General features: G+C 42.6%; 2 protein-coding genes and 1 long non-coding RNA gene across 5 annotated transcripts; all 3 read left to right on the top strand.

The window, feature by feature from the left end:
- The first annotated feature begins 440 nt into the window (after positions 1–440).
- Positions 441–11,984, top strand: LOC118206565 (lysophosphatidic acid receptor 1-A). 2 transcript variants are annotated; one of them, XM_035379379.1, is made up of 3 exons: positions 441–1,386; positions 7,356–8,120; positions 11,360–11,984. In XM_035379379.1, the coding sequence occupies exons 2-3, from the start codon at positions 7,382–7,384 to the stop codon at positions 11,656–11,658; spliced, it is 1,038 nt and encodes a 345-aa protein (XP_035235270.1). In that variant the 5' UTR covers positions 441–1,386; positions 7,356–7,381; the 3' UTR covers positions 11,659–11,984. The 2 variants fall into 2 exon arrangements, with proteins under 2 accessions (XP_035235270.1, XP_035235269.1); XM_035379378.1 differs by lacking the exon at positions 441–1,386 and adding an exon at positions 4,245–4,684 and having other exon boundaries at positions 11,360–11,983.
- A 4,913-nt stretch (positions 11,985–16,897) lies between these two features.
- On the top strand, positions 16,898–21,425 carry tmem267 (transmembrane protein 267). Of its 2 annotated transcripts, none has more exons than XM_035435863.1 (3): positions 16,898–17,017; positions 18,752–19,163; positions 21,061–21,425. In XM_035435863.1, exons 2-3 carry the CDS (start codon positions 18,834–18,836, stop codon positions 21,394–21,396), a joined length of 666 nt encoding a protein of 221 aa, XP_035291754.1. In that variant the 5' UTR covers positions 16,898–17,017; positions 18,752–18,833; the 3' UTR covers positions 21,397–21,425. The 2 variants fall into 2 exon arrangements, with proteins under 2 accessions (XP_035291754.1, XP_035291756.1); XM_035435865.1 differs by having other exon boundaries at positions 16,909–17,017; positions 18,672–19,163.
- Positions 21,426–21,521: 96 nt separating this feature from the next.
- Positions 21,522–24,575, top strand: LOC118237132. Its single transcript, XR_004767126.1, has 2 exons — positions 21,522–22,391; positions 23,541–24,575. It is a non-coding gene; the product is annotated as an uncharacterized LOC118237132 (long non-coding RNA).
- The last annotated feature ends 1,066 nt before the right edge of the window (positions 24,576–25,641 follow it).

Here is a 25,641-nt window from a genome sequence, read left to right as displayed (position 1 = left end):
AGGGTTTTTTTACATTTTTAGTTGTGGTTGATACAAAGTAGTCAGATTTTAGCTTCTTAACTAAAAGTGTACACTTATTCCTCAGAAACCTAAATATTAGCCAATCTGACTCTGAACTTGTTCTCCTAGCAGTAGCCCAAGCTTGGTTTCTCATGTGTAATTGCTTAGACAACTCGTCAGAAAACCAAGGATTTTCCCTACCTTTAATCCTATAAGTTCTAACAGGAGCATGTTTGTTTGAGATTTTCAAGAAATTGTCCCTAAAGAAAGTCCAAGCCATTTCAACATCTGGAATAAGACTGATCCTGCTCCAATCACAATAGTGCAGGTCGTGTAAAAACGATTGTTCTGAAAAATGTTTAAAATTACGTTTTTGGAGAAAACGGGGGTTGGTTTTAGGGATCTTAGTGTTGCGTATAGCTGCAATGGCACAATGGTCACTCAGATCATTAACAAAAATACCAGTTGCAATATATTTGTGCGGAACATTTGTCAGGAAAAGATCAATAAGGGTCGATTTCTCTGGACATTTCTGATTTGGACGTGTTGGGCCACTTAATAATTACGTTAAATTCATAGAGTCGCAGTAAGCCTTTAAATCATCAGAGACCGGTTTTAACCAATCCCAATTTAGATCTCCGACAATGACAACCTCACTGTAGTTCAGTTTCGCCATGCATTTCGTGAAAGAAGACAGCATATTACTTGGAGCAGATGGAGGTCTGTAACAACCAACCACAGTAATGAAGACGTCTTTCGACACCTCTACTCTTAGAGCAAGCATTTCAAATTGTTTACACGCGGACTCTGACAGCAGTACACTCATATGGAAATTGCTTTTGACATAAATAGCTACACCACATCCCCTTTTGAATAACTTTATCAGGAACCGACTTGCTCAACCAAGTTTTAGATATCACAATTATATCCGCATCAGTTGATTCAACCCGAATCCTTATCAGGTCTATTTTCGGAACTACACTACGAACATTAAAATGTACTATACCCAGACGCGATGTACTTTTAAAATCTGACGGAGTTTCCAAACATTTTAGACTTACGTCTGGGCCAGGGTTTGGTTGAACATTTCCGGATAAAAGCAACAGCAGAACAATTAAGCTTCTCAGTTCAGTGTGCTTAAACATCACTTTTTCGGCATTTAATTTGTCCACAAAATCCAAAACGGAGTCTTTCGATACAACAAAGTAGTCATACAAAAGCAACAAACTACGAAGATGATGTAGGATTTCCGAATTTTGTGTTGGCTTGACGACAGACAGGGCATGATCAAAATGAAATACTGAGTCCGTGGCAGTCAAAGGGAAGATCATCCGCGAAAAACGCTCGTGATTGGAACTACTCACCACATTCTGCTCACTACGGACGGTGAGTAGATAGTATATTATTACTAGGAGAGCTTTCATTTTGACTGTACTTCTACCCACTGATTTGTGTTGTGAGCTCAAACACCAGGATTGCCAGATGTGCTCAAAGCGGATTTCCAGATAGCCATAGTCTTTGATCACAGAGAGACACTGTGTGGGTTGCCAGGTGCACGAGGACAGGATTGCTTGTTGCTCACAAAGAGCCGCGAAGTGCAGGTAGAAAGAAGATTCAGCTGACCAGGAAAAAAAAACTTCTACTGATGTGCAGGCCAGCTTCCTTCATAGACAACATCAGTAGGCAGCCATGGAGAATGTTGACCATAGAACAGGGGCTGGGAGATGGTGGTCTAGCTGATCAGAACAACTCCAGGGAGAGGCGCTGAAGCCACTCTTATGCCACTCACGCTGGCATTTTGAATCATATAATCCACAAGCTTTTCTTTTGCAGACTTTGTCGCACTTCAAGGGACCTTTTGCTAGGCCTTGTTTGGTGGTCCTGTTTTCAAATTTGAGCAGCAAGCCAAAAATAATGCATCAAGACGAACTTTTCAACATATTAAAAATAAAATAAAATAAAACCTATTCTTCTGCCTATAATTTAAAAATAATTGGTGCGAAAAATGAGTACAATTAATTTGCAAACTTACAAAACACTTACAAACAAACTGCAAACTCAGACAAAGACTGATATGCTGCCATCTTGGATTCGATAATATGATAATATGCATCTTGAGGAAAAATGTGGATGAAAAATAGTGGATGGAGTGGTGTGAGTTCACGCTAGTGGACGGAGTGGTGTGAGCTCACGCTAGTAGACGGAGTGGTGTGAGCTCACACTAGTGGATGGAGTGGTGTGAGCTCACACTAGTGGATGGAGGGGTGTGAGCTCATGCTAGTGGATGGAGTGGTGTGAGCTCATAGGCACGCTAGTGGACGAAGTGGTGTGAGCTCACGCTAGTGGACGGAGTGGTGTGAGCTCACACTAGTAGACGGAGTGGTGTGAGCTCACACTAGTGGACAGAGCGGTGTGACCTCATGCTAGTGGACGAAGGGGTGTGAGCTCACACTAGTGGACAGAGTGGTGTGAGCTCACACTAGTGGACGAAGGGGTGTGAGCTCACGCTAGTCGACGGAGGGGTGTGAGCTCGCACTAGTGGACAGAGCGGTGTGAGCTCACACTAGTGGATGGAGGGGTGTGAGCTCACGCTAGTGGACGGAGCGGTCATAAAGCTGCTCCCAGCTCCTGGAGAGAGTCCATCACATCTGTCCATGGTATGCGTCTGAAGGGTCAGGCCCAGAGGGGTGACCTCAGTTCCCCCCTCTGGTCTGGGGGGAGACATTTGAGTGCGCTGACCTGAATGGGACAGGCCCCCCCCTTCGCTCGCATGGCTCTCAGCAGCTGGCTTGTGTAATTCAGACGCAAACCTCCCACTTGGCCGGGCAGGGCCATGCGTGCAGCCTGCCAGCAGCAAGCCACTCAACATCAGGAGATGCAACTGCACTTTGTTTTCCCGAAACAGCCCAAGTGGTGTTTAGAAAGTCGTTCAAGGACGTGCTGCGTCACTTTGTGTCAGCGCTAATTAAACACATTCAGCTCAGCCGACGCTTGCCTAACTTGCGTGTCCCCTGGGACTGACGCGAATGCCCATAATTTCCATCTCTGATTTATTTAACCTTTCTGTGGCTGTTCTCTGGAAGGCTCCAGGCTGTGTATAAAGTGTCCCAACAATGCTTCTTCTTTATTTTTCTTTGTATATACGGTGCCCCAACAAAGACGTGCAGACAGTCGATGATCTTATCAGAACGGTTAAAAAGCGCACTCGCTGACTACGGTCAGACCGGGACTCAAATACTACTGAAAAAGCCCAAACTGCGGATGTGAGCAGAGCCGGGCCTGTTTGTCGAACCAGGTCACATTAAGGACGTTCTGAGTTCCATTTGAGTGACAAACCCAGCACTGAGCTTCTCAAAGCCAGAAAGTGCCACTGTTGGTGTTTCCCCTATGTTACTGAGGTCTGATACTGCCCTGCTGCCAGATCACCCTCGTGCTCGCCACTTATCCCGCTGTCACTGTTTTGGTGATTTACAGTTGTGGACTTACATTAAATAATCAGGCTTTTAGTAGCTATAGCAACTGATATTCACCCAGAGATGCTACTATGACTTCATGCAACAGCAAACATTTGTGTTGTAATATTATTACCTCATTACAATACTCAGATTGCTCACACCACCACACTTTTCCTCTTAGTTTAAAATTGATTCGTTTTTACTGAAATGGGCTGAAAGAAATTAGCATCTGTTTTTACATCATAACCTTGTGAACAGCGGGGTCTCAGTCACAGTTAATGTTGAAGATAATTTAATAACTCAATTCTCATCATTAGTTTTCTTTTCATTTAAAATTGGGCTTTAATTTAAAATACCATGATTAGGATTTCTAATTTATTTATGTGTAGTCAGTATCATTCTGTGTGAACAGTCTAAAAATAAAGATGTAGGGCCTCTGAGTTTTTGTTTTCTAGTGAATTGAAGATATGTCTTAATGGTGTAAGAACAATTCATATGTTAAAATGAATGCAGTTGTATTCTATCACTTTATCACAATTGTCAGGGCAGAATAAAACAGCCTCAGAAAATGACATTCAAATGCCTGAGAAACAAAAACATTTAGGTTCAGGTTTTCCTCCCCTCCTTTTGTTTAGAGTTAAGTTTCTTGAGCTTGTTGTGAAGCAAAATCTGTTTCCAATTAAACTCCAGAGACACACGGAGTGAAGGGGGTGGGGGGGGGGGGGGGGGGGGGGGGCGGGTTAGCGTGTCCAAGTTAGTGGGTGTGTGTATGCTGGAGGCTGATTTAAGGTCATGTCTTTGCACCATGAACGCAAAACAAAACGTGGTGCCTCGTAGAATTTTGGGTACGGTTGTCGGCTTCTGATTGGATATCAACAGCATGGTCTTCTTGACTTAAATTTTGCGGTTCCACCGCAAAGAACACGGCCAATGCGAACGGGCTGACGTCACAGCAGCAGGAGACTGATTCTCCCTCAGCAGAATGCCGCTCGCAGCCCAAAGAAACTGTGCGGAGTGGAAAAGAGACTCCCGTTGGTATCTCGCCGTCTCACAATCTCCCTTTAATGGATAGAAGATGATTTCATCACGTATGGATTTTTCGACTGGAAAATTTGTTCTGTCTTCTTTTCCTTAATTCAAAATTTATTGTTCGAAAAAGATTTTTTCTTAATTCTCAATTCCCAGTTTTTGGAGTACAGTTGACGAGTATATTCCGTGTCACCAAGAAGGCAAGTAATCGTTTTTGTTATACGAAAGTGGTAAACTTATGTCTACTTATTCAGTTATGTTTTATTTAATTGCAAGTACTGTATTGCAAACGTTTCATTGTGTTATAACACACACACACACACACACACTATTTTCTAGGCACAGAACTATACTTTTGATTTAGGTCACACCTGCGCATCTGGAAAAGCGTAATGCCAGCGTAATGTTAAAAACGCGCTCTAGCTTTTAGAGCAATAATGTAGAAACTGGTCTGATATACTTGAATCGGCCAGTGATGTACGTTTTTCCAAGAAAAATATTTTGAATACTGACATGAAACTGTCTGAGGGAGGAAAACTACACATGCTGCAGTCTGGAGATACGTATTTCGGGTCCGTTATAGGTGTCGTATGTAGACATTAACTTTTATGAACAAAAAAGTCAAGGTCCAGTCATCCCATTAATGAGCGCATGTAACCACGGTGGTTCGTCAGATTAAAGGTAAGACTTATAGAGAATGTTGCGTGAAGATTCGTTTGTTTGTTGCAGATCTTTACACTAATATTTAAGAATGAAAAAAGTCGAGCGTGTGTAGTGTTCCGCTCATTTCTAAATTCCCAGTTGTTTTTCTTTCTTTCTCCCTGAAGCCTTGTCTTTTTTCTTGGCTGACACATCCTTCGAATACGAAAATCCCAGCTGTTTTGGATTTTCTCCAAATTGAACCCTGGTCTGGGAAACTCGATTTTAATTCTGAATGCTGTACTGGTTTTGCACCCCACAAATGTGAATAAAATCTGCACAGGGCTGTCTAAACTGTTTGTCCATTGTGGTATCATATGCAAATATCTGGTCAACTTATCTGAAAGTGTAGTTTTTTGCCAATGTCTCCGGCCATGGTCTGTACTAGATAACAACATCTGGCAGCCTAGTAAGTACAATATTGAGCTGTATGGTTTAGCCTACAATATTGAGCTGTATGGTTTAGCCTTTCTCGTTATAGCCCTCGTAATGGCCGTGTGAGTAAGATAAAAGGGGCAGACACTTCATTTAATGTGCTCTGTTTTACAAGTAGGCGTGGAACAGAAGGGAGTTGTCAAACGTTTTTAGACCTGTAAATTAAGAACGATATATGCAGACCGTGGTTCCATATAGTCTTTACTTAAAATGAAGAGTGTGTTTGTAATTTGTGTCATTCGGTTGTATTATTGTAACTACGGTGTAATTTGGAATGTCATGCCAGATAACAATTTGAAGACAAGTTTAAGAGGATAAATGCAGCGGGAATAATTATCAGCTTGGAGAGACAGTGAGACAAGCGGACACCCCAGCAGATACGCGTGATCAAATCATTCGTGTGTCCTGTAGGTTCGAGAATTCACTTACCAGTTAGACAGGAAATCATTAAAAAGCACAGCCCAAGGGACGGTAATGCGTACCGTAGGTCCATGATTCACCAGGAGTTTGAGAGGAGGAAAAACTTTGCGGGAAGCGCGGCAGAACAGACGCTACAACGATGGCTGTCTGTCTTTCTTCCGAGAGTACTCTAGCCATTTAACAGGCAAGGGCAGATGGGAGTAACTACCCGCGCGTGGAAAACTTGAGCAAAATGGGGGGTGTAAAAACTGTTGATTTCAGCGTAAAATATGCTGCTACAAATATTACAATGTAATTTTTTTTTTTCATTTAAAAAAGGCCAGTTTTTGGGACTTTGACCAATTCTCGATCATTGCCTGAAGTGTGATTTGGATGTACTGTAGGATATGGTAAATCTAGCAAGAGAGTGATTATTTTCAGTTATTCCTGTCTTTTCATGGGCATGTAGTGTGGATGTGTTGTCTAAGAGAGAGTTTGCCATTGTGTGACTGTGGATGTCTTCATTGGTGATACATCAAACACTCTTCTTTTTACATTATTTTCACTGTGAATGAAAACGAAAGCCATTTTATTCAAGTGTTATTGCTTTCATTTACAATGAATGCAAGGGCCCTGGGGTCTTTTTTTATTTAAGCACGGATTTAGTTGAACTCTGTAGTTTACGTAACAGTGGAACCATTGCTGTGTCAGGTGTGCTATTCACCAACTCCACAGAATTCCCCTTGTGTTTCAGCTGAATACAAAATAGTCAACTGTAGTGACCCTGCTTTGCCAGTAAATAATACGGGTTGAATTACAGAAAGGCATTAAGTCCAGAAGTAGCCCTGAGGCCCACATCCTGTCCAGGATGTTTTAAAGGGTAGAATCAGCCAATTCAAATAAAACCCAATAGAGATGTGGATAATGCTGAATTTTGGTTTGATTGTGGCATTTATATAGATGGAGTGATAGCATGCGTGATAATTTTGCTTCTTTTACACTGTACAGGAGGGACACATACTGTAGATGTAAACTTGATATGTACATGGATAGGGAGACTTATAAATATTAGGAATGTTTATAGATGTGTGATCATGCAGTCATATCATGAATAATATTTAGCTTATGCAGAATGCCAGCCTCTGAATTTTGTTATAAACACTGTCAAGTCAAGAATTATACAGAATACCTTTCACCAATTAGTTGCTCACTAGGTTGGTTGTTGAATATATATCTACTGAACATCATTTCATCAATTCGCTGTACCTACATTTCATAGTTATGTTGCTGTGTTATGACTTTTGAAAATCTATTTGCTCATTCTGTCAAACTCCTCAGTTTGTTTAGGGTCCTCGGAGAACAAAATGGCCGAAGGGCAGTGCTACTACAACGAGACAATCGCCTTCTTCTACAACCGCAGCGGGAAGTATCTGGCCACAGAATGGAATACAGTCAGCAAGCTGGTGATGGGACTGGGCATCACTGTGTGCATCATCATAATGCTGGCCAACCTGCTGGTCATGGTCGCCATCTACACCAACCGCCGCTTCCACTTCCCCATCTACTATCTCATGGCCAACCTGGCGGCCGCGGACTTCTTTGCCGGGCTGGCGTACTTCTACCTGATGTTCAACACGGGTCCGAACACGCGGAGGCTGACCGTGAGCACCTGGCTGCTTCGGCAGGGCCTGCTGGACACCAGCCTGACCGCCTCGGTGGCCAACCTGCTGGCCATCGCCATCGAGCGCCACATTACCGTCTTCCGCATGCAGCTGCACACGCGCATGAGCAACCGGCGCGTGGTGGTGGTCATCGTGGTCATCTGGACCATGTCCATCGTCATGGGCGCCATCCCCAGCGCTGGCTGGAACTGCATCTGCGACCTGAGCATCTGCTCCAACATGGCGCCCCTCTACAGCAACTCCTACCTGGTCTTCTGGGCCGTCTTCAACCTGGTCACCTTCGTGGTCATGGTGGTGCTCTACGCCCACATATTCGTCTACGTGCGGCAGAGGACCATGCGGATGTCCCGCCAGATCTCTGGGCCCCGGCGGAAGAGGGACACCATGATGAGTCTGCTGAAGACCGTGGTGATTGTCCTGGGTAAGCACCCCACCGGTCCTCTCCTCTCTGGGCCCTCTCCTGAGAGTGAGACTGGATATGCTGTATGTATGTATATGTCTAGATAGTCCTGGCAGCCAAGAAGGCTATGGATGTGAGGTTCCTTTAGCTAGAATTTTGAACTTTGGTTTGGTGAGGAGGGACAAGTTAAGGCAATTAACAGAAAAAAATCTGTCCTGATACGGGTTTAGTGATAAAAAAAACGAGTGGTGCAGACTCACGAAATACAATGTGGCCTGAGAAGTAGGAAAACAGTTATTCACTGATTTATTGATGAGTGACAGGTTGTTTCCACATGACAAAAGTTGATTTCTGGTTTAGAATTAAGTGAAGAGGCTTTATCGCAGGGGGTCTGGCGAGGGTGGGTTGTTTTTGACCCTGTGGACACGGGGCACATGCAGAACATGAAGACCACACAGAGGTTAAGCATGTTCTAGGTCATGTCCCAGTTTGTATAATTAGCTTGTGCAGGGGTAGGCCGAGTGAAACATGCTTTACTGCCTTCCAGCTGGTTTGCATTTGCTTTTGATTACAAACCACAAAACAGGTATGAGGAAAGCCCCAGAAGTTAAACCAAAAAAAGGTTTTGCTTTGCTTACTGTTTTCTTAAATGTTTTATTTATTTTCATTTTCAAAGTATAATGGCATTAGATAGTAAAGATGGGATTGTTTAGTATAGTTTAGTGTGATTTATTCATTTATTTGTCCCATTGCTTTTTGCAGTGTAGAGTAGACGTTGGCAGTTAATGTGGTCTCATAAATCTCTGTTCTTCCAGTGTGCTAATGACTTCTTAAGCATAATAATAACCAATGTACATGCAGAGTCCACACATCAGTGGAAGCTTTACTTGGCCAAAACAGAACTTTGTGTTCAGCAGACCAAGTTGAAGCTCACAGTTTAATGAGACTGTTGCCAGTTTTTTTTTTTTTGATGGTCTTCATGATGGATAGTCTGTCTCTGTTTTTTAAAAGTCTGTGCCATGATTGAACAAAACGATCTGATTAAGTAAATTGTAATATGAAAGGCTCGAAAAATTCCACTTTGAGTAGTTTATCATCTGATAATACAAAGATATAAAGATCATTACTATTCCTCAAATGAGCAATGCTAATATGAGTAAGAAATGTGTTTTCCTTAACAGACAGTTCTCCAGTTACAATAAATAGGAAAGATGTCTCAAAAATTGTGGACTGATAATTAAAATACTTCATTATGTGCATTATATTTCTCTTTCCTGCATGTTAAATCTAATCACAAATTCTGATCATATTTCTGGGAATCTGATCTGGATGTGATAATATTTTTTGGAGTAATCTGTCCTTACATTTTCTTGTCATAACTTCGCAATATTATGACTTCCTGGTGGTAATTAATTGTGGAATGCTTTCAGATGCATTTCTGGTTCGTCCCGTCCAGTCGTTGTGCTTCTGAGTACACGTGCATCTGTCACATGGTACAGATATGATTACAGACATGGCTGCAGCTTCCTCTGCACACCCCTAATGAAAATATTATGATGAATGATGTGGAAAAGGAACGTTTTCATTCAGCGGAAAGATCTTTCAGTGGTTAGAGACGTGCAGAGGGACATTTGGTGATAGTATGAACTTCAGTGTGTGTTTCTGCATATACAATGAGCTCCATAACGTTTGGGACAAGGACATTTTTTTCTGGATTTGGCTTTACTCCAGAACTTTTGATTTGTAATGAAACAATTTTATTACAATGTTTTATTTATTTTCATTTTCAAAGTGTAATGGCATTAGATTGTAAAGACGGGATTGTTTAGTATCTTTGTGTGATTTATTCATTTATTTGGCCCATTGCTTTTTGCAGTGTAGAGTAGAGGTTGGCAGTTAATGTAGCCTGTGGTTAAAGTGCACATTCTCTGCTTTTCTTAAAATAATGATATTTGTAGACATTTTTGTTTCACTACGTACGCATTAAAGCACATTTTACACATAGCCCCCCATTTCAGGGCACCATAATGTTTGGAACATATTAATTATTAATTTCACTTATGGTTATTAGATTTGTTATACTCACATCCATTTCATGGCTGTGGATTGGTACATTTCACAATGGCATTTTCAAAATCTCCCGTAACTTCGTAAAATCTTCCAAGTCCCTAGCAGGGATAAAGCTCATACCAGTGCCCTGACAAACATCCTGCATGTGTGTTTCAACACTGAACTCCTCCACAGTTAAAATAAATGTTATTCCTCTTCACCAGCTTCTTTGTGTCTTGAGTTGGATCTCTTGCGTAAACATGAGACATTCTCTTTTTTTCCACTGTTAGTGTTTTGAACTTACTTCAGTGACTTGTAAATATTGCAGGGAAATCCACTAATATCTTTCATGTTCGAGTCAAAGGAGGTCCACGTTATGAGACTCAGAGCCAACTAAATAGAAATTGGTATGCACATTTGGCAGTGTACAACTTGCTCACTTTTAATTTAACCACAGTTTTCATCTGTGATCCACAATGTATAACTTTAAAAGAGGTGGTCCACAGTGTGTTACAAAACACTGTTGAATGAAAGCAATTCTCTGTGTTCCTTACACAAATGAAGTCAAGGGAACATACTATTCTTCCAAAGACAGTTCCCTTCCACGAGAGTAGTCTCCAGAATGACAGTGATTCTGTGCTTTTCGTAACACAATAGCTTATAGTTACGTTTAGGATCTGCAAGCTATCAAATTAAAAGCATGTATTTGTTCTATATACTGGCAAATAGTTAAGATATCTGAAGAGGCAAATGCAGCTTGGTGATGTTGGGGTTGTTGAGGAAGACTGACCCAGAGATGCTGAGTGCATGTAGGGGTCCCAGTAACGTACGCTGTGCCCGTCCTTGTTAAAAGCTGGTGGAAGTGTTGTCTCCCCCCCCCCCCCCCCCCCCCCCCCCCGCCACCTCGATCTGCCATCACCTTCAATTGCAACCTTCCTACAGGAAACACTGCACTGTTTCCTATTCGCGCTGTATGGCGTGGTTGGCTTGTTATTTCAGTAATCCGGCTCTATCAGGTTTGGGCTTAAAATTTGGCCAGAGCTTGCCAGGCTGGCTAGGGCTTGGCCGTTGCAGACCTCTAGTGTGGATGTGAAAACATACATTATTGCTGTTTCATCTGAGCTGTGGCCTGGGCCAGGCTGCTGAGCACCACTCCGTGAGGCTGTGAAACGAGAACCACTCTGACATTTTTCTGCATTAATGTTTTCCAGGTGCCTTCATCATTTGCTGGACACCTGGTTTGGTTTTGCTGCTCTTGGATGTTTTCTGCACCAAATGCAACGTGCTGGATTTCGAGAAGTTCTTCCTCCTCTTGGCTGAGTTCAACTCCGCCATGAACCCCATCATCTACTCGTACCGGGACAAGGAGATGAGCGCCACCTTCAAGCAGATCCTGTGCTGCCGGCGGCAGGAGAACGTAAACGGTGCCGCGGACGGCTCTGACCGCTCGGCCTCCTCCGTCAACCACACCATCCTGAGCGCGCCGCTTTACGACCGCACGGTTGTGTAGGCTAACGGGCACCACACAACACCACCTGGCTGGAGCAGAACAGGGTGAATCGCAGGTCACCAGGAGATCATCCAAATAGGATGTTGCCAAAAAGGACAATGCCATCGCGTTGCCACATTGGCCAGAAGTTTCTTGCAAAAGAAATGTCACGTTGCCTATGGAGCTCCCTGCGTTATGCAGGGAGGACTAACTTAATGTGATATTAATGTCAGAACACACACATGCACGCTCACACACACTGTTACACGCGCACACACACAGACACGCACGCACACACACTGTTACATGCGCACACACACAGACACGCACGCACACACACAGACAAACACACACACACACAGACAAACAGACACACGCACACACACACACGCACTCTCACACAGACATGCATGCACACACACACCCACGCAGACACACACACACACACACACACACACACGAAGACACACACACACATCTTAGTTACTGTGTTCTCGTTATGTCCCCCTTATTGGATTGTCTTGATAGGCATTTTTAGGATATACCACAGTATCGCATTTTATAATTATCATTCTGCAGACGACATCTATATCTTGGTCATTAAATGTAAAATGTATACCATAGTATTTATTCAAGTTAATACCATTATAATTTACAAAGGGAACAAGACCTGTGTCCTATCATTTGTTGGATAAGTATACAGTCTTTGTGAATGGAATGTTTATAGAATAATGTAGACATATAGCTTTTTTAATACATTTAAAATAAGCAATACATCGATCAAGTGCTGTTCACAAACAAGTTTTGAGATACAAAATTCATGTCACCTGCTGATAGCAGGGTAAATCCATAACTAGCCAATGTGTTTTCTTATTTATAGTATGAAGAAAAAAAAGTCAATACATTGCTAAGCTACATTAGGTATAGGCTGACCAGGTCACTCGGTACGACAAATGTCTGCAGGTTTCTTAGTGAGAGGATGAAATGCAGTTGTGGTTTTATTGCTCCCTGCATAGTGAAATGTGTATATCTATCCAGAGGTGGAAAGAATCCAGGTTCAGAAAGTAAAAGTCCTCCCCTGCTTTTTGCTCCAATCACCTGGATTTGCTAATTAGCACAATGGTGGAGCTAAATCAGCTGGCTGAGTTCATGGGCGGAGGAAACACACGGAAGGACTTTTACTGTCTCAGCCGTGGACCTTCCCCCTCTGGCTGTTTCCTTCATCATGGCATCATGTGGAGAGTTGACGAAGGTCAGAAGTAGAACATAAAGCTCGATTCTTCCGCTTGGTCACTGGAAACAGTTTTGATTGAGTGGGCATAGTAACAGGTAGCTAAAAAGGGAATACTGTCTTTCATTTTATATGCATTTCACAGAGGGCAGGTTTCACTGTACATGAAGAAAACTCAGAATTGGACATGAAAAAAATTGCTTTCCTTTTCTGAGAAAATCTTACATATTCCCTCTCCTGTCTCTGTATGAAGTTCTGTTCTTTACAATATTCCAACATTGTTTTAATTTTTTGTAATGTTACTTGATTTTCCCTATGAGAGTGTAAGTACTTATGGACCGACCCACCGACTCACCCCGAGGTCATTATAGCTTTGCGATTCTGGTACGGACAGTCGTGGCTACCGTAAATGAAATATGGTAGGCAATGTTGGAAATTAATTCAATTTCATGTTTTGGATATAATAAACATGCATTAACACTTAAAATAAGATTTTTTTTTTTGCTTTGAAAATATTGTATAATAATATTTAGTGATAATAAAATTGCTGGTCTTTTTTTGATTGAATAACTTTGCTTAAAAAGTAAATAGTTTATAAATGCTTGCCTTTAAGATAGAACTTTTACTCCAAGTCTCACAATGCTTTACAGACAGATAAAGAAACCTTTTCCCTTCATGAGTGAAGTGTGTGGTGAATGTGGCCTTGCCTTTCGTGTGAATGACGGCCATTTTAATTGGCTGATAGGTCAAGTCATCCTATGAGTTGCTTCATGATGAATCAGCCTTTGATCTCAATGCAGCTGTGTTACAGCCCAGCTTCCAGCCTTTCATGCCCACAGATGTTTACCTACCATCAGCACCTGAGGAATTCAAATTAGCACTTTATTTTACAGTGCCTTAAATGAAGCACGGCCTTCAGTAATTAATCGCGAAGGCCCGTGTAATCCTGACATTTAATGTTTAGTACATGAAGACATGTGGGAAAGCTGAAGTTGTTTTGAATTAATGCAGCCATACATCAGTATGGAGCAAAGGGAACATACAGCATGTCTCTTGTGTATACTCTGGGTACCCAACGTTTGTATAAATCTCTGATATACTGAATATATAACAAATAACGTGTTTGTTGCTGGCTAAATGCTGAAAAGGCAGCATAAATATAGCCCCCCCTCCCACCAGAAAATAAAAAATAAAATGTCCTTTTGTGCTTTCTGATATGCTTTCTGCCTTACCCAGGACACAGATATCAAAGTGTGATAATTCTGCACAACTCAGCTTTTAGGAAAGGACACAGTTATGAAGCGTACTTATCTGGTTACGACAGCGATTTCCTGACCAGCAGATACTTCTGTTCTAGTGGCAGACATCCAACCATCGGCCTTATCTGGCTATGACAGCAATGTCCCAACCAATAGAGTTGCTTCTCTTCTAGTGTCAGACATTCAATTTCAGAGAAACATGGACAGTTGGGAATCTTGTTGCCTGTGGAAGGAAAGTGGAAGCAGCTTTTAAAAGTGGTGAAAACCACTGATACTGGGCAGCTCAGACGATATTCAAACGCACATGCAATCAATTCAGACATGAAGAGTTAGTAAAATCAGCCTGGGAAATGCAGTCTACTGCTCTTTCACGCTACTTAATTTACAGTCTGGAAGACTGGCAAATGGTCAATACAGGGGTCAGGGAAAATGGGATATCTTGCGCTATTTTTCTGGCTTAAGTGCAAACTTACCCTAGAGCAACCGGGAGCAAAAAAGGCAAGTTAGCGTGAGTCCAGATCAGGGCCTACAAATCCCTGGTAAAACTGTTACCTTCAGTGAGATGCTTGAACTGCATTAGGGAACATAACGCTGTATAAATGGGCTACATTCATTTGAAAGTAAAGCTTGTAAGCACTGTATATTGGCACTGTATACCTGGGTATTGGCATCTGCTAACTGATTAATGTACGTAATGTAAAATGCCTTCCAATAAAATACAAAGTTCACCTGAAGTTTCCCTCGAACTCAGTTTGTGGAGCATGTTTAAACTTACAGTAAACCTTATCAAACTTTTTTTAAATGTAGTTTTCTTCCCTCTGATACTAATGCATATTCATTATACAGTGTGTGTTGTGTGCATACTTGTGTGTGTGTGTGTGTGTGTGTGTGTGTGTGTGTGTGTGTCCTCCATAAATCAAGGGGAATTAAAAGGGGGGTTATTGTGGTATTTTAAAGAAAGGGGGAAAAGTCTGTTCCAAAGGTCACATAAAATAATAGTGGTGTTTCCCAGTCTGTTATATGTCTGGCAAATATTTTAAAAAGGTTATCTGGTTTATTTTACTACAAAGAAAATAATCCCATTTTGCAGTATGCTTCATTTCAGCCTAATTCTTTATCAGATAAAAATGTTTTTTTATATTTATTTCTGAGTATTGCCTACTTGAAAATGTGTTTTTTATTTACAGCAGCCTGTCTGTCTATCGGAAATAAGCACATTACCATGGTACACGTACCACGTACAGAACCCCGACGGAGACCTAATTACCGTAGCCTACTTCAATTTTATATTAACATTAATGCGTGTTATCATTCTCGCGTATTCATGTTAGAAGATTCTGAAGAAAGACGGCTAGCACTTTGTGCTAATTGTAAACGCCTAACGATAAATCAAGTTGAAAATGCAGTTCTGTATGGCATTTTGGTTGATATGTGTCCCTGCTACCCTGACTTTGCTCTGCTTGGTAAATTAGTTAGTAGGCGAACATTATAATTACTGCCATGTAATCTCAGGTAGCACTATTAAATTGGGTAAATGTTTAGTTTTACGTATTTACGAAAAGGTTTATGTCATTGGGTTTATGCCATTAAAATGTCTATGTGATGCATGCTCATACACGCATAATGATTGGCACATCGTTTACACGTAGGCCTATGCGTCGAGGTCTTGCGTCACCCAGGACGCCTCTGATTGCATTGTGTTTTGCGGCGTTGCCAGAGCCATTAATATCCACCGATTTTTGTAGAAAGTCAGGCAAATGCTTGGAAGACAACAGGGGGACAGGTAATTTTTTCCAAACCGCGAATCTATAAAAAAGAAAAAAATCAGGAGTTGACATTTAATCAGTAAGGGCTTTATATAAATAATTAATTGTCTATTTAATTCTTTATATAAAGTCCTTGCTGATTATACAGTCAGGTTCTGCCATGCACACGTTGAACTTAAATCAAGAAAGGAGCTCATATTAAATCACATGGACTTACTCCAGCATCCCTTTAAGCCATTGGCATTTTTAAAATTAATATGAACTCTGTAATTTATGTGAAATATAAATCATGATGCTTTACAGTTCCCATGATGTCATCCTCCCATGGACTGACATCATTAATAATCAATCGCAGCTGCACGACACCCCTCAGCCTCCCACGTGCTGCACTGTTCATGCATGATCTAATGCTCATGGAGCAGTTCAAACCTCAAAGTAACAAGGAATAAACTGCCAGATTATTACTGATTGGTCTACAGTTGAATAGTGCAGTGTGTTTGCGTTGAGAAAGCTGATTCTACCAGGTTTTTGTTGTTGTTGTTGCTGAAGAAATTAATATCATCACTTGATCGGCACTGGATCTCTTTTTGTGTGCAGATCAAACACACTGGTGCATTACCAACCCTAACATAACCTGAAATAACCTTGTGTGCATAAATTATTCATATACATACATATTACATGTATACTGACAAAAACATGAAGTTGAAATGTATTTATTTATTGATCTATCTATTTATTTATGTTACATCAGAAATATATTGGGCATTGATTGCCAGAAGCATTTGCAAGCACAATTGAATCAATTCAAATACCTTGGAAAATCTGTCATTTTATATCACCAGACTGCATGCTAAAAATAGTGTCTTACAATAACTGTAGGCTATATCCAGAAAAGAGGCTACACCGCGACAATAACATTGCAAATAGATGAGGCGAATGAAAATTCTTCAAAATGGCTTATATGGGGGATTTTTTTGGATTGGTGCATCCTTAGATTTCTGGCAACCCTAGTGTCTTCCTGCTCACGCTGCATCCGAGCGAAGCTTGCTTGCTAGTCCTGCTGGATGTCCAGACAGTTGACTAGAAGACGGATTTCGAGCTGATACGTTTTGAATGATAAGGTAAGGTCTAGAGGTAACATTGGCAATATGCATACTATCTAGCTAATTGCTATTTTGCTATGTCATCTGCTTGGCTAACGCTGACAGTATATCATTATTTGAAATGTCAAGCTAAGGCTAGGTTAGCAAGGTGGCTAAAGGGACTATCAGTGTTTTTACTAGAATTGCAAAATTGTAGTTGGAAATGAATGTAGCCAGCAAGCTTTCTACAACGTTCGATTTAATGTTAAACTAATCCACTCCGCAAATAGCTATATTTAACTTGATTTCTGTATACTTTGCTAGTTACCTAATACTTTTCGAAAAGTATAGAGCAAAATATTATTTTCGAGATAATATTTTTTGGTAGAACGCAGATGTTTGCATGAACCGGCTTGTTTTGCTTTACAAAACATACTGCACACAATGCATGACGCTCTTTAGCTACTAACCGTACGGTGGCTAGCTAACCCTAGCATTCCATAATAAACGTGGTAGTCTATTTAGCTACCTGACCAGGACCATTCTTCCGGTCTGTATTTAGCTTCCTATGTTTGCTAGGTAACAATGTTAATTGTACGTAGGTCCTATTAGCCGAAGTGTTGGTTAGCCCTTGCCGTTTTCTTGTCAGTTGCTAACGTTAGTGCTGTAGGGCTATTGCTAACCTTTCGCACTAACGTTACACATAGGAATCTGACATAAGAGCGAATTCCTTACTGTTAGGCAATCCTGCGATGCGTTGTGGATGAGAAATGTACAGACATAGGGTTCCTACGTGCGTAGTGCTAAATATTCTTTCTTTCTTTGTAAAATTGTAAAATGTTTCGTTGTTCATTTTCTAAGGAGCTCAATGGCTCACTGGATGAAAAAAAAAAAACAGTTACCTAAATGAAACCTACTGTAACATTATCGGCTTGGAGTTTAGATTGTAGATATGATTTGGATCAGAAACCCAGCAAGTGAAACTCGTGTATTTATTGCAATCCAAGGTTGAAATGAAATGAAATGAACTGAAATGTATGTTTTAGTCCAACCCTTTCCATCTACTCCTTAACTTCTGTCCATTCCACTGCACTTGAAACATACCTATATACCAAGATATGTTAAAATTGTGATTTATTATAAAAATACTCTGGGCACACACAAACAGATATGCAAAAACACTGAATAAACACAATATGTAAAATACAGTTAAATGTCATAACCTATATCCATGTCTAATCGCACTCCAGTTAAATGTACACACTCTTAAATGCCTCAGTTTCCTGTAATGTGCGGTGAAACAGACAGAGAAGATACTAAACGCAGCCTGTAAATCTTCTTTTGGAATACAGAAAATAGTGCTGTGATGTGCAGTTTTTATTATTATTTATTTTATTTTTTTTAGGTGAGTGCATTTTGAATAATTGATAATAATAATGATGTTCTCCTATTTTCCCTTGAAACCACACCAGTGTGTGATTAATGAGTCAATGCAGAGTCAGTGTAACTCTTTTCCTGCCTGAATTCTAACTTTCAGGCGGGAGAGGTAGGCCTAATAACAGATATTTACCCTCGGCCCGTCTCATTTTATATTTAGCGTTTATGCATTCCTATTGCAGTATTGGCTAGAACAGCTGAGAGCTGATTGGTTTACGGTCTTTTTATTAAAGCAATCATGTGATCCATGTTTCAGGATGTGGGCGTGCTGACCCTGTTGTGGGTAAAGGGAGTATTCGGGCTGACCGGTTGCTTGCGTCTGATTGGCTGTTTCAGGATGTGGGCGTGCTGACCCTGCTGTGGGCGGGGCCGGCCATGCGTTAGTGCGCCGGCGAACGCGGACCCCTGGTCTGTCGCCATGGCGATGGCGGTGAACGCGGCGGCGGAGGCGGAGAAGGCGCGGGCGCTCCTGCAGACCTTCAGCTCGGCGTCGGTGGCAGCCAGCGTGGGCCTGGGCGTCTTCTGCTTCTGCGCCGACCGCCTGCTGCAGCTGTCACTCATCCAGAGCCACCTATGGCTGCGTGCTGCCGCCGACAACGCGGTCCACGCTGCCATCGCGCTCTGGGCCTGGGCCATCGTCATCGGCCTGAGGAAGAGGAGCGACCTGTGCGAGGTGGCGCTGGCCGGCTTCTTCGCCTCTGTCATCGACCTGGATCACTTCTACCTGGCCGGCTCGCTGTCACTCAAGGTAGGCCCCTCCCCCTCCCGCTCTAGGCTCCGCCTTGTGACGGTCTGACCTTTAAAACGCACTGCTGTGCTCATTCAGTATCTCTCACTCTCTCACGTGCACACACACACACTCACACTCACACACGCACACCCACACACACACTCACACACACACACGCACACCCACACACACACACTCACACTCACACACGCACACCCACACACACACACTCACACACACACACGCACACCCACACGCACACCCACACACGCACACTCACACTCACACACACACACTCACACTCACACTCACACACGCTCACACCCACGCACACACACACACACGCTCACACCCACGCACACACACACACACACTCACACTCACACACACGCTCACACCCACGCACACACACACACACTCACACACACACACGCACACCCACACGCACACCCACACACGCACACTCACACTCACACTCACACACGCTCACACCCACGCACACACACACACACTCACACTCACACACACGCACGCGCACACACGCAGATGCGCATCATAATGACCTTTAGCTGGAAAGGTCAGCAGAGAATTCTGTTCTCATTTGCAGCGGTATCCATGGGAAACAGAGCGGGCCGTGAGCTCGAGGGATTGCGTAGCTCCTTAACTGTAGTTTGGAGGATTACGTGGCCAGATTGGGAGAGTTTGGGATTGTTCCACTGTGGGAGTTTCAGCCAGGTCATTAATCCCTTGCCGACCGCCGTGGTTATGTTCCTGAATTAGCCTGTGGTTAAAGGATATGTGATGGGAGAGGGTTTGAGTCCACGGGAAGTTGTGGGTTTAGGAGAGACAGGCAGCCTGTAGCTGTTCCCATGTAACTGCACATCAGTGTTAAAAATAGCCATGAACATCGCTACAAATCCTGTCAACTCACACCATGCAGAAGTACAAATAATTATTTTTCATAACAGATATCTGAAAATAATGCTATCACGGTCAGCGTAGCTTCACATTAGGGTTCTGGCCTCTCTTCAGGTTCTTTGCAAAGCTGCCTGTAAACAGCATGGTTGTGTGGTTGTGACACACACTGATGTGAAGTTCAGCCTTGAGATTCTGGAGACAGCAGTTAACACAATTAGTAAGCTTTGCTCTACAATTTACATTTTACAATTTAAATATAGCGATATGTATGATCTCCTAATTTTGGGGAGTTATGTAGCCTTTGCATGCAGTGTGATTGTAAGCTGCAGTCTCGTCGTGTGCTGCTGCTGTTCTCTGTCTCCTGTCACGCTCCAAGGACGTGTGTATGGAAGGCACATTAAAACCAGAGTCGTAGGTCACAGATGCCTGGTCTTGAATTTAAAGTACGTCTGTTTTGGCTGTTTAAACACAACGAGCTCTCCAAAGATGCCACTTACACAGTAACATGACACTTTCTCTCCGGCTCTGTCAAAACGAGCTCAGTCTTAAAAGGCCGATCAGAAGGTTTCCTCTTGACCAATCAAGAGACTTCCAAACCAGCACTGTTGACCAATCAAGACTCTTCCAGCCCAGTACTACACCTGAAGATGCCGTGAGAGAAGAATAATTAAGTTATTCTTAGATACTACAGATACGATGGGATATTAAAAATCGGAAGACCAAAGTTCAGAAACATTTTCATAAATACAAAAAGAAAGTGTTCTAAAAAGTGCTTTATAATATCGACAAGCTAATTGCCCGGACAATGAGACTGGCCTTAAAATTTAGCCAAGGTTGCCTCTTGTGGTTATTTTATGAAAGTGCAGCTGCTTCACAAATTAACTTGACTTGACCCCATTACATTTTTGAGCAGCTGTGTTAATTCTGAGTGAATGTGATGTGTTTATGTGTGAACTGTAACACCTCCCTAACGCCCCCCCACCCCCCCACCCACCAGGCGGCTGTCAGCCTGCCCCACCGCCCCCCACTGCACTGCTCCACGCTGATCCCGGTGCTCTGCCTGTCGCTGAGGCTGCTCATGTGGCTGTTCCGGCTGAAGGACTCCTGGTGCTTCCTCCCCTGGATGCTCTTCATCGCGCTGGCGTCCCACCACGTGCGGGATGGGGTGCGGCACGGCCTGTGGGTGTGGCCCCTGGGGAACACCGCACCCGTGCCCTACTGGCTGTACGTGGGCATCAGCGCCACCCTGCCCCACCTCTGCTCCGTGCTCATGTACCTGACGGGCACCAGAGACGTGATCTCCACCAAACACGGCGTCGCCATCGACGTCTGACCCCCCCCCCCCCCCCCACCGTGCTGTGCCCCCACCCCCCCCCCCCACCGTGTTGCCGCCACCCCCGCCATCCTGCTGCCACCCGGGGCCTGTCTCCTGCGTCTGGCGCACTGCTGATGCCTCGGTCCTACCCCCCCCCCCCCACCCCCCCAAGAAAAAAAACTATACCTAGTTCTAGATGCCCCATATTCTTGGAATTACATGGCTTCTTTGTGAATGCATTTGCTTTTTCTTTCATCATCTGAATGTTGGACTTTAATTCGGGAGTTTTTGGTAGGTTTTGTCTGATATCAGAACGCATCTCATGAGAATATTTAACTAAAAGCTCAAAAAAAAAATGGACCAGTTTTACATAGGGCTGGGCAATATACTCATTCAATAATTACCTAATTTATATATATTTTTTAGTTCAATAGCAGTTATTGCCACCTTTTGGTGTATTGCCTTTCTCTTTCTTTGTTGTTTTTTAAAATTATCGTTATTATAATTATCTGCATTATTTAATTCTACCTGATGTGGTAGTAAACATCCAAACTTCAGGGGCAGTGTGAAATTCTTCCAGAAACACCACTGATATCCATTGGATGTTGATAAGACAGCCAATCAGCAGCAAGGTCATACAGGGGCTTGCAGCTTCCATGTGATCGACAAAGAACAGCCACTGATTGGCTGTTTTATCAGCATCCAATAGATATCAGCGGGGATTTTTCCCCCCCCGGAAGCACTTCATGCTGCCTTTAAAGTTTGGATGTTTATTACCAGAGCAGGTGTAAGTGAAGAGACAGACAGAAAGGCACATGGTGGTGATGACCGTTGTCAAAACAATGTGACCGTTATTGAGCGAGTATATCGCTCAGCCCTGTTTTCACAGGAGATCAATGCCAAGGCCCTGACTTATCAATGGACGAAGAGGCATCCCATTAATCTTGTTTTTACTGGACATGAATCATGGAACCTGCTTTCCGCTCATTGCTGTCACCCTCATGATTATCCAGGTAAAAGACAGAGAGTTTTACACCATCCGAGCATTTTCACAACACACAAAAATAACAGTAAATAAATCACGGATTACCTCAATAATGGATATGCCTGGTTTATACTTCTTGATTATACTGCTGTTGTAATTTAATTCTTATAAAATTCTGAAGGGAGATACAGATGGTACAAATTAATTGGTCTTTCTTGGCCGTAATTTCAATTTTAACAAGTGGATCTTCTAATGAATCATTTTTGTGATGTGCAAATAGAGTTGCATAAATTTGGGTCAAAGTTTTAAGCCTAACTGTAATACACACCTCCTCTGGGGACAGTAACTGCCGTATAATTAGTATCAACAAGGCAATATCCAACTGCAGCCCACAAGCAGTTTATTGTTTTGATATGATATATTTTTGATATTGACAAGCTGAACCTGTGAACATGTATTTTGCACATATTTTTTGCACTTCATCAAATCTTAATTGAAGTTTTAAGTGTATTTTTTATTTACTTCATATTGTGTCTTGTGATGTAATTGGTATCATTTTAATTTTTAGATTAAGCGCATTCATAACAACTGTAATAAAATACAGAAAGTGATTATGACTTGACTATGGCTTGTTGGTCTTTTAAGTCTCAGCAATATTACCTTCCCATAATTTAACCCTACATACACTGTGCTGCCCTATTAGCAGCAACTTTATCAGTCCATCAGCTGTGATATGACCTTTATTGATATAGCACCTTTCATAGGACAGATAGTCCTTTACAGGAAGAGAATAAATAACAATTAGATAAAAATTTTTTTGAGAAATAAAAAATCTCACAGCAATGCATATGTATATATAGTTAGTGAACAGTACAAGGAATGGAAGGTATTGACCTTCTGTTCATGTGATTTTCATAATTCTCTGGCAAGTGAACACATTTCCCCAGTTTGTCCAGCAGATGTCACCCTGCGCACAGAAAAGAGCAGCATGTGACCAGCTGCTCATGTGTCACTGAAATGGCGAGGTTAAGATTGAGATGGGGGGGGGGGGGGGGGGGGGGAGGTATGGGGGGTTGCGAGTCTGAGGTTTTAGGATGGATTACGGCGGCCTGTCGGTTACTTTAGCCTTTTTTTTTGTTCTCACTCTGCCTGCTTTTCTCTTTTCTTTCATTTCCAGCTATTTCATCATTTTTCCGTGTGGGTTCGATTTCACCCCTAGCTCTGAGTTCGCACACTGCCCCGAGCCTATCAGACAAATAAGGATTCTTTGTTTGAAGGGGTTCCGCGCTGGACACAGACAGAAGAGAGATGTGTGCTTATGGATGACAGTGGAGCATTGCTTGAATCCACGCTTCACCCTCGTTTATATTAGTGTAATTTCTGAGGTTAAATTCCCCTGATAAATGAACTGATGGCCCATGCCTCTGTAGTTAGATCATGTCAGGGCGCATTGCCCACTCATTGAAGTCTTTACTGATTGTTTACTGAATGTTCGCCCAGTTAATTACAGCATCTCCAGTGACGAGCGTGCAGCTCGGTAGATTGTTTCTCTTCCTTAGAACTCTCAGTCAGCCTGAGGACTCGGCTTCATGCAGATGCCAAGTAAACAGCAGCACTATAATATGCACATAAACGCGTGCCTTGTTGCTTTCAGATTTTTTGGGTGTGCTCTAGTTCTACCGCACTCCTCTACATTATTGGGAATAGGAATGATCAGACGAAGACTAATGTAATTATTTGCCTTCAAAATATTTTAATTAGTTTCCATATATGCGAATAACTTGCCATTCACTGTATTTTGTGTTTAATAGTATTATTTTGACAGGGAAGATGTATAAATACAATGGATGTGGTAAATAATTTAATCTGATGTGATGATGCCTATTATGCCATAATTTTCTCCCTGGTGGTCACCCAGAATATGACTGCTCCCACATCAAAGCCACAGTCAGGGACATGTTCATCCTTCCTCTACATGTGAAAGAATAATATCTGAAATTCAGCAAATTGAAGGCTTCAGATCATTCATTTCCATCCACATAGCTGTAAAAACCCCTGATGTAATGGTTGCAGGTTTAATGCTGTGCTTTGCTCCTACCTCAGTGTGAGCCAGTGTGAATTTATCAGCCTTGTGTGGAAGTGTCTGTCGCATTCAAAGTTCTGCAGTGAAAAGTTCTTATCTTGATATTAAATCTGGAAAAGTTTGCCGTTCTGACAGACTGGCAATTCCACTGGGGGGATTAGGGGAGCTGGACATTATCGCTCTGCCCTAATGGAACCTGACAGGGGCAGCACCTGTCTCCACACACTTCCTGTCTCCACACACTTCCTGCCTCCACACACTTCCTTCTTATTTGCAGTTTTCAGCTGGCTGGCTCTGCTACATGTCCTGTATGTGACAGGAAGTTAATAAGTCTCATGTTCTCCTGGTTGCTGGGAGAGGGTCGGCAGCATCGATCTCTCAATCCTCTCACACTGACTGTCAGCCAGTTAAGCAGGACCCTGCATGCCGTGACCTCATTCTCCATGGATTGGACGCACACACACACACACACACAGGCACACACATACATGCACACACACACACACACACACACACACAGAGGCACAGGCACAGGCACACACACGTGCACACAAACACACACATACATGCACACACACACACACACGCACAGGCACACACATACATGCACACACACACACACACACACACACAAGCACAGGCACACACACATGCACAAATGTAAAAGGCCATCTGGAACGAAGCATCATTAACAGATGCACTGATTTTAAGGTTTTCCTGACGATAACAACATCCGCAAAACAAATGTTGACGCAGTGGTTATTTTCCTTTGCAAATGTGTTTTCTCAGGGTAATGAATAGCATCAAAACTTTAAAATAGAATAATTTGTAGACTATGATGCAACTGGTTTGTAAGCTGAACATTTCATAGGTTATGCTTTTATTTGATGTATGATATCTAATTCTCATCTCAATCTCATTTAATTCTCATCCCATCTAAGTTCATTCTTGTCTGATATCTAATTTCTGAACTCATCACTTCTCATGCAGACAAAAGGCATTGTCTGTTTCAGCTGTGTGTGCCAGTCGCAAAATGAAACCAAGTAAAACTGCTGAGGCTCTGAGCTTCTCCCGGTCCCTGCTCTCGAAACATCGCCCCCGTTTGTCCCCCATTTCAGCCTGCCACCCCAGCCCTGGCCCGACTCCTTAGGGTGCTTAATGCAGCCCGTCCCAAACTGCCTGCCCCAGTGAACCC

The sequence above is a fragment of the Anguilla anguilla genome, chromosome 10 (genome assembly GCF_013347855.1).
Source record: "Anguilla anguilla isolate fAngAng1 chromosome 10, fAngAng1.pri, whole genome shotgun sequence".
NCBI classification, from domain to species: Eukaryota; Metazoa; Chordata; class Actinopteri; order Anguilliformes; family Anguillidae; genus Anguilla; species Anguilla anguilla.
This window is presented reverse-complemented; position numbering and strand designations above follow the sequence as displayed.

What these genes read in the sequence shown, in the direction of transcription:
- tmem267 (XM_035435863.1), top strand. Translation starts at nt 18,834, where the DNA reads ATGGCGATGGCGGTGAACGCGGCGGCGGAGGCGGAGAAGGCGCGGGCG. An exon ending in CCGGCTCGCTGTCACTCAAG is followed by an intron (nt 19,164 to 21,060) that starts GTAGGCCCCTCC and finishes CCCACCCACCAG; the next exon opens with GCGGCTGTCAGCCTGCCCCA.
- LOC118206565 (XM_035379379.1), top strand. Translation starts at nt 7,382, where the DNA reads ATGGCCGAAGGGCAGTGCTACTACAACGAGACAATCGCCTTCTTCTAC. An exon ending in GACCGTGGTGATTGTCCTGG is followed by an intron (nt 8,121 to 11,359) that starts GTAAGCACCCCA and finishes AATGTTTTCCAG; the next exon opens with GTGCCTTCATCATTTGCTGG.